The sequence below is a fragment of the Pelodiscus sinensis genome, chromosome 14 (assembly GCF_049634645.1).
Source record: "Pelodiscus sinensis isolate JC-2024 chromosome 14, ASM4963464v1, whole genome shotgun sequence".
Taxonomy (NCBI): Eukaryota; Metazoa; Chordata; order Testudines; family Trionychidae; genus Pelodiscus; species Pelodiscus sinensis.
This window is the reverse complement of record NC_134724.1, coordinates 21368150-21380714: the sequence shown is the minus strand read 5'-3', so window position 1 is coordinate 21380714 and position 12565 is coordinate 21368150. Positions and strand designations below refer to the sequence as shown.

The 12565-nt window shown below is 39.0% G+C and overlaps 1 protein-coding gene across 1 annotated transcript in view; it reads right to left on the bottom strand.

The window, feature by feature from the left end:
• ATP8B4 (ATPase phospholipid transporting 8B4 (putative)) overlaps nt 1-12565 on the bottom strand; it is a 177257-nt gene that overhangs the window by 106274 nt on the left and 58418 nt on the right. The window contains exon 6 of the mRNA XM_014579493.3: nt 59-131. Within this exon, the coding sequence (XP_014434979.3) occupies nt 59-131 (73 nt within the window). The remainder of the gene's footprint in view (nt 1-58; nt 132-12565) is intronic.

Here is a 12565-nt window from a genome sequence, read left to right as displayed (position 1 = left end):
ATTACTATTTTCTTTCTCTGAAACATATATTATAGAAGAAAATATTTGAACTACTTACAGCTACAAATGTATTATTCTCCACTTTGATGATGTCACCAGGTTTTATGTTCATCCATTTTGCATTCTGTAATCTATGAAAGATGAAACAGATACATACACTCTTAATTTTTTCTAAAAATATGTTTAATGAGAGATAGTATTTTACTCTTGCAGTATTACGGTCATTTACAAGGTATGAAATATACACTGTTACATTACAGAACCAGTGCAAGCGTGCCCTACTCAAAATAAATGTTATGTTCTATTATTAACAAACCGTCTTTATGACAAACTACTAACTACTATCCATTTTACAAGTATTTGTGCTAGTGCTAACATTATTAAAGACTTTATTCAGTAAGATCTCTATCAGATTCCTGTGTACTACAACGATCTTTGTCATAATCATTTCACGTATGGCTGGAGAGCATGAAACAGAGATGGAGAAGGGAAGTGAAAATATGAGGCAGCAAGAGAAGGATGATTTAGATGCATGGGATAAGACATGGAAAAAGGAAGAAGAGAAAACACGGAAGAAAATGAAATTTTAATCCCTTTTCAAGTTTGTTTGAAACATTTTGGTTTTGCTAACATTTGAAAAACTCTAGCATGTTTGCACTGGCTAGCTCAAATGCATTGTAATTAAGGTTCTACCCAATTCCTGGTCCATTTTGGTCAAATTCACAATCATGGGATGTTAAAAGTCATAAATTCCATGATTTCAGATATTTAAATCTGAAATTTCACCCTGTTGTAACTGTAGGAGTCCTGACCCAACTCTGAAGGCAGCTGTACAGAAGAGTGGCATAGTATGGGATCACCACTCTTACTTCTGTGTTGCTATTGGTGGGGTGCTACCTTTAGACCAGGACTCCCAGCTAGCAACCACCACTCTCTGGCCACCCATCTTTGAAAGCAGTGCAGAAATAAGAGGGGCAATATCACAAAACCCTGATAATAAATTTATGACACTCCTCCCTAATCCTCTTTTGAATTGGGACTGCCAGTTTGAGAAACACTTGTCTCCCCCCATGAAATCTGTATAGTATAAGGCAAAAGTTCACAAAAGACTAGATTTCATAGTCCACAATGTGTTTTTCACCACTGTGAATTTGGTAGGGCCCTAATTATAAAGCAGCAAAGGTTCTGCAATTATTAAATACTGCCTTGAATCAAAAGGAGAGAAATAAATGGACCCATATTGACATTTTTGCAAGGATTTTCCAAAACTGTAGAGAGCTACAGGGAAAGCAGACACTGTATAACAAACTTTCCGTTTTTATACAAAATTCACTGAGCTGTCAGAAAGCTTATGTCCTATTGCAATGAAGTGTTAAAAAAAGTACTTCTCTTCAGTGATACTATACCAGTACTGACCAAATCCAATCAAGTTCAGAATAAAGATGGATTATTACAAGATAGTAATAAAAGTTGGTTTTATTTTTAGCTAAAAAAAAATCTAATTTACTTGTCTTATAGGCTGGAAAAGAGTTTAAATATTTATACAACTGTGAAATATGCTCTGCACTATCTGCATACTAGGTCATTTGGCATAGACATTTGAAGAACTTCTCTTTAATACTGATCCAAGTACATGTTGTTCTGGAAAGTTTTCAATTGCAGCATTTTCATCTAAAGCCAGAATTCACTCGTTTTCCAGTCCTATTCTCTTCTGTACTTTAGTGGGGAAATGTTAGTTGCAGCACATTTAACTTAATTTTATTTAGTTTTTCAGGTGCACATACGTATTTGGATAATCTTTAAAGGAAACAGTTGAGGGGAATGTAATTTATTTACAGTATTGTTTCTTGTGCTAATTTGTATGACAAAACTTGAGGGCAAATTTAATTGATCAAGATAGATGTTTTAGTCATCATTTATAGTCCAAATGGGATCCTAGATCTTTATACCCCTGAGTTTCATGACAATTTGTGTCCCAAACTAAAGGTAAATATCATAGTTTGGGTCCATCTCTAATTTATATTAGTTGTCTGTTATTAATCTAACCATTATAAAATCTATGTTTAAAGAACGCTCATCCCAGCAAGTTCTGAAAGTGCTTCAGAATTATGATTAGCTCAGAAAAAAGGCATAACCTTGCTCTTCAAGTGATCTCTAACAGGCAACTCAGAACTGCAGCCATCTTCCTACAGTTAAGGGACAAGTCACCATGACATTTCAGGGGTAAGGATTCAAGAGGAATCCAAGAATACCACTAAGCAAACACACTTACTAATATTAACATTAGCCTGTGACACATACTGAAAAGAAGTCAACAAATGCAAAGCTATGGCTCAGGCTTTGCCCTGAAATAATTCTCTTCTGGAGGAATAAGCAGGGAGAGAACTCATATCATCATCACCATTATACTTGGGATTTGGTTTTTTTTTAAGGAACTATTTTCTGGAAGGTTTTATAAAATACTTCATATTTACAAAGCTTCAGAAGGATAACCGAGTTAGTCTGTACAGGAAAAACTTAAAAAACAGCAAATAGTCTGGTAGCACTTTGTAGACAAAAAACATTTAGATGGTATCATGAGCTTTCGTGGACACAGCCCACCAGTCTTCTGAAGAAGTGGGCTGTGCCCATGAAAGCTCATGGTACCATCTACATGTTTTGTTATTCATATTTACAGGAGGACCAATCTAAACCTTCACTAAATACATAATGCAGCCAAACAACACCCTCATTAACTGTGTCTTATTTACATAGGAAATAGAACTTGCTCCTTCAAAGCTCTTTCAGTTGACTAAATATTTACAGGGGGTGCACAGGACCAGCATATCATCCTCCACAGTACTTCAGCCTCAGAGTATAGCTGCAAAAGCAAACCATAGGCACAGCCCACCCCAGTAGTCAGAGTCTGAGTTGAAACATCTACACGGCTGTTTTTAGCAGTGTAGTGCATGCCATGGGAGCTTGAATCTATAGACCCAGGCTCTGAAACTTGCTGTCACTGGTTTTAAAATAAAGTGTAGATACACCAAATTAGCCTTTTCTGCAAGCTTTGCAAGAGTTCTCTACTGGTTCCACACAGGTTTACATGGAGAGTGGAATAAAGCAGTGTTTCTCAACCTCTTTTTATAAAGTACCCCTTTAAAAAAAAAAAAAAAGTGCCCCCTTTTTAAAAAAAATTATAAGTACCCCCAGTACCTACAGTTTTCAGACATACACAAACATATTCTACCATTGCAACACATTTGTTTAAACAACTTAATCACAGTTGGGCGGCCGATGAAATTTTTGTGTATAAAAAGTACAAAAATAATAAAGAGCTGTAAAACTTAAAACAAAAATTCAATTTTCTCCAAATTTCAGTTCTGTTGACATACCCCCCAGATTTCTCTCGAGTACCCCTAACGGTACTCAGACCACTGGTTGAGAAACACTGGAATAGAGAATTAAAATGATGTTGTGAGATCTCCAATTATATAGATCCAATCATTTTAACAGGCTGTACAAACCATGGAGAAGAATTGTAGCCACTGTTCCAGTCCAAAGACTCCACTGCACCCTTGCATCTTGGCCCAGATTAGAGTGTTAATTCCACTTTCCAAAAACTGTACATTTTATATCTCAATTTATTTGGAATGGTCACTTCACCGATTCATATTTAATAAAGCAATATATCTTCTTACCATATATTTTAGAAATGTCTGTCTGTCTGTGAGTCCATGTGTTCAAGAACTCTTCCTAAACAGTAAGAACTAGAACCACCAAATTTGGTATGCAGCTTCCTCTTATCATAACTTAAAGCAAGATCAGGGTTTGGTTGTATCAGGATAATGGGATATGCATGGGATTTGTTGTTTCTCATAAAATGGAAAGGGATTGGTGCGGTAGGAAGGAGTTATACTACAGTATGAATACAAGGGGCAGCAAGGGGCCAGAGATGGAAGTGGGACAGCTATAACCCCATATGACTATCAGGGAGCAGAGATGGAGAAAGGGATAGCTATCTACTATGTATTTCAGACAGTTTGTCTGTTTGTGTGTGTCTTGTTTGTCTATCTGTCTCCCCCAGCCAGGGGATATGCACCCTTCCCCCATCTATGACTGTTGCAGCTGCCATGGCCATAGACTGGCGTTTCTCATCTAACCCTAAGATGCTGTGGTGAGAGAGGGCTGGGGTAGTCCTCTTTCCCCCAGGACAGGCTGCAAACTGAACCCCAGCCCCCCTGAACAGCAATTATTTAAATGAAGAACAACAAAACATATTTGAGTTAGGGACCCAAGCAGCACTGAGTAAATCATAGAATCCTAGGACTGGAAGGGACCTCGAGAGGTCATCGAGTCCAGTCCCCTGCCCTCATGGCAGGACCAAATACTGTCTAGACCATCCCTGATAGACATTTATCTAACCTACTCTTAAATATCTCCACAGATGGAAATTCCACACCCTCCCTGGGCAATTTATTCCAGTGTTTGACTACCCTGACAGTTAGGAACTTTTTCCTAATGTCCAACCTAAACCTCCCTTGCTGCAGTTTAAGCCCATTGCTTCTTGTTCTATCCCCAGAGGCCAGAATGAACAAGTTTTCTCCCTCCTCCTTATGACACCCTTTTAGATATCTGAAAACTGCTATCATGTCCCCCCTCAATCTTCTCTTTTCTAAACTAAACAAACCTAATTCCTTCAGCCTTCCCTCATAGGTCATGTTCTCCAGACCTTTAATCATTCTTGTTGCTCTTCTCTGGACCCTCTCCAATTTTTCCACATCTTTCTTGAAATGCGGTGCCCAGAACTGGACACAATAATCCAACTGAGGCCTAACCAGCGCAGAGTAGAGAGGAAGAATGACTTCTCGTGTCTTGCTCACAACACACCTGTTAATGCATCCCAGAATCATGTTTGCTTTCTTTGCAACAGCATCACACTGCTGACTCATATTCAGCTTATGGTCTATTATGACCCCTAAATCCCTTTCTGCCGTACTCCTTCCCAGACAGTCGCTTCCCATTCTGTATGTATGAAACTGATTGTTCCTTCCTAAGTGAAGCACTTTGCATTTCTCTTTATTAAACTTCATCCTATTTACCTCAGATCATTTCTCCAATTTGTCCAGGTCATTTTGAATTATGACCCTATCCTCCAGATTAGTCGCAACCCCTCCCAGCTTGGTATCATCTGCAAACTTAATAAGCGTACTCTCTATACCAATATCTAAATAGTTGATGAAGATATTGAACAGAGCCTGTGCCAAAACAGACCTTTGCGGAACCCCACTTGTTATGCCTTTTCAGCAGGATTGTGAACCATTAATAACTACGCTCTGAGTACGGTTATCCAGCCAGTTATGCACCCACCTTATAGTAGCCCAATCAAAGTTGTATTTACCTAGTAAATCTTCTAGAATTATGTATAATTTTAAATCAAGAAACACCACCCTTTTCATCCACAAAGATAAATTACTCTATCTTTATGTAAGGGCCATACATTTAGTCCAAACAACCATTTTAAAATGAACTTACATATCCAAACACACCCAAAGCCATCACTCTGCCCTGTTCGATCACTGCAATGCCATTTATTATGCTTTAAATGTATAAGTAATTGCAGGCTGAGTGCTTCAAAAGAGGTGATCCATTTTGCAGTTACATAGGCAGAATCGTATGTAGAAAAAAATCCTTTAGAGAGCATATGGAAACTAGATACTGAACATCGGACACCATTTTGAACCTAGATTGTCTTGGATATTTTAATTAGGTCACTTAACATATCACAAAAGTATTAAGTTGCATTAGTTGGAAACGGAGACATAAAATTTAGGGTGGGACTTTCAAAAGAGCAAAGGGGGTTAGTTACCCAATCATCAATGACTGCAAATGGTAACTGGAACCCTAATCCCCCCAGAATCTAAAGAAAATCCCAGCCTAATTTGCTGTCAAAATGTACAGAGATTGAGAGAGAAACATACAGAGACTGAGAAGATAGTGCTTCAGAACAGAAGAGCTTCTTTGGAGCTCTACCTATTAACTCATTTTTTTAATTTTGTTTTTGATATTTCTGTAATATCCTCAATGAGTTTAGGTAGCATACAGTACATATCATGATTCTGTGGATAAATACTATCCCAATTAAAATGTGAAAATATTGAAGAACAAAATGCTGACTGTTTTGATATTTCTATTCCTTTTCAAAATTCCCCTCTGACTAACAGGTCACCTCATGACACATGGAATTTTGTTCCACTCCTTCATAAGGAAATCATAAGGGTTCATCTGGGGAGTCATCTGGAGCCCCGTGAATTCACTTCAAATGCATTAAAGTGACTCCAGTAGAAGCCAGACTTGCAAAGATAGCTATTCAATTAATATAGATAGTTTTGGATGGGCTCAACATTCTTCTGGATTTTTCCCACTCTTTAGCAGTAAAGGAGTCAAGGTCTGCTAGAACTGTATCTGTAACAGGGCTCCCAGAAGTCCTGGCACCAATCTAGGGAATCTGATGAGTGTATCTGTGTGGTTGATTTGTTCTCTTTTTGTGCAGTTCCCTAGTGTAGACAAGATTTAATTTCATCTCTGGAAAGTGTCATGGTGAAATATATAAATGGAGGATTATGGTGATAGGACAAAATACAATATAACGTAAACATTTGGATATTGGTGGCAATACATCTAGTGCTTTTTGTATGAAAGTTTACTTTAGCATTTTCCATTAGTATTTGATACAACAAAATCCCATCTCTTGGGGCTCAAGTATTAAAAAGCATCTTAGGTTAAAGATCAATTTTTACAGAAATATGAGTTTTACTTAACAATTACAATTTCTTGTTCGGAAGACACATTTGTGAATTAGCTCTCCTTGCAGAGACGACATTTCAAATAATATAAAATGTGTAATATGGAACAACAGCCCCTATACTTTAAAAACACCAGAACAGAATAAACCTTACTCCCTCCGGAAGGGAATAACTGGACCTGCTGTGGCACCAATACACAGCACAACATTAGATTAGCCATTCAGATGCCCCTAATGGGGCTCTTAACTAATTAGTTTGTACTAGAGAAGGTCAAGAGAGAACAGAATGTTTGTTGAATTTGGAAAAAACTAATTATGCAGCATAGCAACTAACACAATGTTATGTGTGATGCAAACAAACAAAATAACAGTGTTTCTCCAGGGTTTGGTCTAGTGTGGTGAAGTATCCATCTTTGCTGAGGGGGGGAAATTTAAGCTGTAAATATCCAGATAGACACAATCAAATCTAGTCCTAGGCACGTGCAATACTAGTGATCATTTGGTCCCTATAATTCTGTGCCCCATCAAAATCCCCATATTTTTGTGCTGATTTAGCAATTCACAGGATGGCCCATTCTCCACTCCAGAAACAGGTCTGACAGTAGGAAACTTATTGCCAAACAGGATCAGAGTGGAGGAAATCCATTGTTAAATCTTTCCACACCTCTTCCCATCTCTGATAACCTCAATTGGGGCCTCAATCATAAAATCATCTCTGATCAGAGTTGCATCTGACTAACAAGAAGAGTCTTTCCTCATTCAGGTAAGGCAACAGATTAATTAAAAAACAGTTGCTAAACATCACCTCAAACTATTTTCATGCTTTGTTATTAGAGAAAATTATGTGATCTAGGCATCTACCAAGTTTTCTATCAGTTTTTTCTTACCGACTCTCTTTTAATAAAGATATCAATTGTAAATATGGAGCACCAACCTACTACAAGGCTTCCTACTTCATTTATGTATAGTATGAATTCCCCTTTTATTACAGCCACTTCTTTCTGGTGAGGCAGCATTGTACCAATAATGCATTATCTTGATTCCATTTGTACATAACATGCAGTCATTCAGAGAACAACTGCACACAACAGCTTAATTTAACAGATTATCAGTATTGCAATAAATCTAATACTAAATATTTTAAACTTAGCACAAATATTTACATCCAAATCTTGTATAACGAGACAACTTGCTCTGAAAGACCACAAGAATCTGCCTGAATTTATTTTGTGTTTTTTTTTTAAATGGACCATAGTTCTATGGACTGTTTACCTATTTTTAACCAGTACTCAGTGTTATTTAATGGAATTCAGCCTATACAGGGAAGGAAATCACAGAAGTCTTGAACAAAGCAAAACATCACTATCCTAATACAGTCCACTGATCACTCCTTCCCTGCTGTGACCACTGGGATTCTTCTCTCTTTTTGTCTGCTCTTATACTGCAATTGTTCCAAATGTACATTACAGTCTTCCTATTTGTTACATTTCATTGCTTGAGATTTATGTATTTATTTACTGGTAACTATTTTTGCCATTTGAGACATTTTTGTTCTATGACTGCTTTACAGCTGCAATATACAAATATTTTATTTGCAATTCAAAAATCTGCTTAAACAAGTGAGTGATCAGAAAATAGATGTCCTTTAATAACATGTTATTCATTTAAAAATAATTGAAACCAAAAAGAATCCATTTTAAAAAAAATCTTCACAGACTCATTCCTAAGAAACAAATATTCTGCCTCACTGGAACCTCAAACTGGCCTAGCTCTCTAGAAATCTAGCAGACCTATGGTTTTATTTATGAGAGTTATTTGCAGTCAAGGAACTCAGTATTTCATCTTACTTTGAGTTGATTTGGCAAACCTCCTGTAATGTTAATGTTTTCACACCAAGAATTTCTTTGGTTACATGTTCTAACCACAAATCAAGCTAACTACAATTACACCCAGGAGAATAGAAACAGAAAAAAGCTCAGAAAAGATTTTATTGTCACCATGTTCCAGTTCAAAAATAATTGCATCACAGCTGACCATATGCATTTCTCCCTGAGATGAATGCTTATACTGTATGTTTAAATAAAAAGAATTAGAAGTATCTGTAAAGCACTACATGGTAACTCCCAGCAATATTACAGTTCATATTTTCATTAGCTCCAGATAAACAAAGTGGCACAGGCCTGCTAGCATCTTTCCAAAAGCAGGCCCAAGAAACACTTTGAGAAATACTGCTTTTCAGTATGCATGGTAGCCTTATTTATTTTGATACTGTTTTTAGTAGAAAGTGCCAATCAATGAACTAAATACAAATCTTGTTAGTGTTTTCAAAGTAGTACAGATATTGTTCCAGCATCTAGCAATCATGAAATGTATGGACTGCAGGAGTGGACTTTTATTACATTGCTGAAAGATAAATAAATGGACAAAGACTCTGGATATTCTTTCATCTATTTTTATTTACAATATGAACTATAGTTTCTGCTATTTCTTTGAACAAGGATGCCAAAAAAGCCCAGCATCAGTGTTATGAAACCATGCCAGAGATAGCACTTTCAGAACGCCAGCAAATCAGCTTTGTCCTCATTTTCCCAGACAGACTTCAGCTCCTCTGTGTGTGTTTCATTATAAACACCCTAGAAGTACCTAGTACCCAACAGCGGGCTGCTGGGTCCAATACCTCCTATAACAAACCATTCCAAAAGTCCCTCCACCCCAGAAGACATAGAGATACATGACATGGGAAAAAGTAACGGGAAACCTGGAAATGGCAGAGATGCTTAATTGCTTCTTTGTTTTGGTCTTCACCAAGAAGTCTGATGAAGGAATGCCTGATATAGTGAATGCTAGTGGGAAGGAGGTAGGGTTAGAAGATAAAATAATAAAAGAACAAGTTAAAAATCACTTAGAAAAATTAGATGTCTGTAAGTCACCAGGGCCTGATGAAATGCATCCTAGAATACTGAAGGAGCTGATAGAAGAGGTATCTGAGCCTTTAGCTATCAACTTTGGAAAATCATGGAAGACAGGAGATATTCCAGAAGATTGGAAAAGGGCAAATATAGTGCCTATCGATAAAAAAGCAAATAAAAACAACCCAGGAAACTACAGACCAGTCAGTTTAACTTCTGTGCCAGGAAAGATAATGGAGCAAGTAATGAAATCATCTCCAAACACTTGGAAGATAGTAAGGTGATAGGGAACAGCCAGCATGGATTTGTAAAGAACAAATCATGTCAAACCAATCTGATAGCTTTCTTTGATAGGATACCAAGTCTTGTGGATAAGGGAGAAGTGGTGCACGTAGTATAGCTAGACTTTAGTAAGGCATTTGATATGGTCTGGCATGATATTCTTACCAATGAACTAGGCAAATACAGCTTAGATGGGGCTACTATAAGGTGGGTGACTAACTGGCTGGATAACCGTTCCCAGAGAGTAGTTATTAACGGTTCACAATCCTGCTGGAAAGGAACAAGTGGGGTTCCGCAGGGGTCTGCTTTGGGACCAGCTCTGTTCAATATCTTCATCAACCATTTAGATATCGGCATAGAGAGTACGCTTATTAAGTTTGCAGATGATACCAAGCTTGGAGGGGTTGCAACTGCTTTGGAGGATAGGGTCATAATTCAAAATAATCTGAACAAATTGGAGAAATGGTCTGAAGTAAACAGGATGAAGTTTAATAAGGACAAATGCAAAGTGCTCCACTTAGGAAGGAACAATCCTATTCATACATACAGAATGGGAAGCGACTGTCTAGGAAAGTGTTCGGCAGAAAAGGATCTAGAGATTATAATGGACCACAAGCTAAATATGAATCAACAGTGTGACGCTGTTGCAAAAAAAGCAAACACAATTCTAGGATGTGTTAACAGGTGTGTTGTGAGCAAGACACAAGAAGTCTTTCTTCCGCTCTACTCTGCGCTGATTGTGCCTCAGTTGGATTGTGTCCAGTTCTGGGCACTGCATTTCAAGAAAGATATGGAGAAATTGAAGAAGATTCAGAGAAGAGCAACAAGAATGATTAAAGGTCTAGAGAACATGACCTATGAAGGAAGACTGAAAGAATTGGGCTTGTTTAGTGTGGAAAAGAGAAGACTGAGAGGGGACATGATAGCCCTTTTCAGGTATCACAAGTACAAGGGAGAAAACTTGTTCTTCCTGGCCTCTGAGGATAGAACAAGAAGCAATGGGCTTAAACTGCAGCAAGGGAGGTTTAGGTTGGACATTAGGAAAAAGTTCCTAACTGTCAGGGTGGTTAAACACTGGAATAAATTGCATAGGGAGGTGGTGGAATCTCCATCTCTGGAGATATTTAAGAGCAGGTTAGATAAATGTCTATTAGGGATGGTCTAGACATTACTGGGTCCTGCCATGAGGGCAGGGGATTGGATCTGATGACCTCTTGAGGTCTCTTCTAGTCCTAGTATTCTATGATTCTATGGGTATGGCTACACTAGCCACCCTATTTCAAACTAGGGTGGCTAATGTAGTCTTTTGAACTTGCAAATGAAGCTTGCATGTTCCCAGGCACCGCCATTTTTAAATGCCTCGTAGCTCGAACTACCTGCCCGCGGCTACATGCTACATGGGCTAGGTAGTTCGATCTAACACTCTTAATTCAAACAGTAGTTCGAATGAACTAGAGTGGATAGTGTAGCCATACCGTATGATTCTATACCATTAGGAAACAGTAATTGTGACATTCTGCTCAGGAAAAACAATTCCTCAGCAATGTGTCCAGGCTGAACCTGAAGCTATATGAGAGACTCACTGAGAGAAAGCATGAAACTCATTGTGGACATGGGCACTGAAATCACCCTGAAAAGTAAGTCTTGATAAGTCATGAGATAAAAAGAACTCAAATCACAGAGAGCTCCAAAGCGGTAGCAAAGTTGTCAGAATATCATCAACATTACTTGAGGCAAAATCCTGAACTGCTGACTTCAGTGAAGATATGACAGTTTACACTAGTTGTCCCCCTACATTTTATCCTCAGATTTGCCACCAATTGGACATACACACATTATTTTGTTTTTAGACATCTTTGCCCACATGTCAAGCCAGACACAGAGAGCACAGGCATAACTCCCCCCCAGTCCAGGCTAAAGTTCATAGTGAACCAAATACCTTATTGCAGTGGTCACCAACCAGTAGATCAGGATCTACTGGTATATCTTGGAGCTTCTGGCAGGGGATCCTCATTGGATTGGCCAGAGGTTATCAAGCACTGCACTTCAATTGCCTCCACCCCAGACTGCTGTGCATCTCCTGCCCTTTTCCTTGGAGCTGTTCCCTCAGGAGCCTCTGCTTTCTGTTCAGGGCAAGGGAGACAAAAGAGAGGGCACTGATGCCAAGGTGCTCCCTCGTCCACAGAGATCTTATCTCCACAGAGCAGAGACGGGGCACAGCAGGACTTGGGATAAAGTTTGCTGGCTGCTTTGGGAGTGGTGCAAGGCCAGGGCAGGGGTGAGCCTGCCTTAGCCCCACTGCGCCACCACAAAGAGCCATCTGAGGTAAGCAGTGCCACGCTGGTGCCCACATCCAGAAACCCTGCCCCAGTCATGAACCCCCTCCTGTACCTTAAGCCCTTGCTCTAGCCCCGAGCACCACTGCATCCAAATACCCTCCCAGAGCCTGTGCCTAGAAACCTGTCTGGCACCCCAACTGCCTGCCCCAAGCTCAGCTCAGAGTCCAGAGCCTGCACCCCATCCCTCTGCCCCAGACTGGTGAAAGTGAGGGAGTTTGGGGGAGGGAGGGAGGATGAAGTGAGAGGGGGTG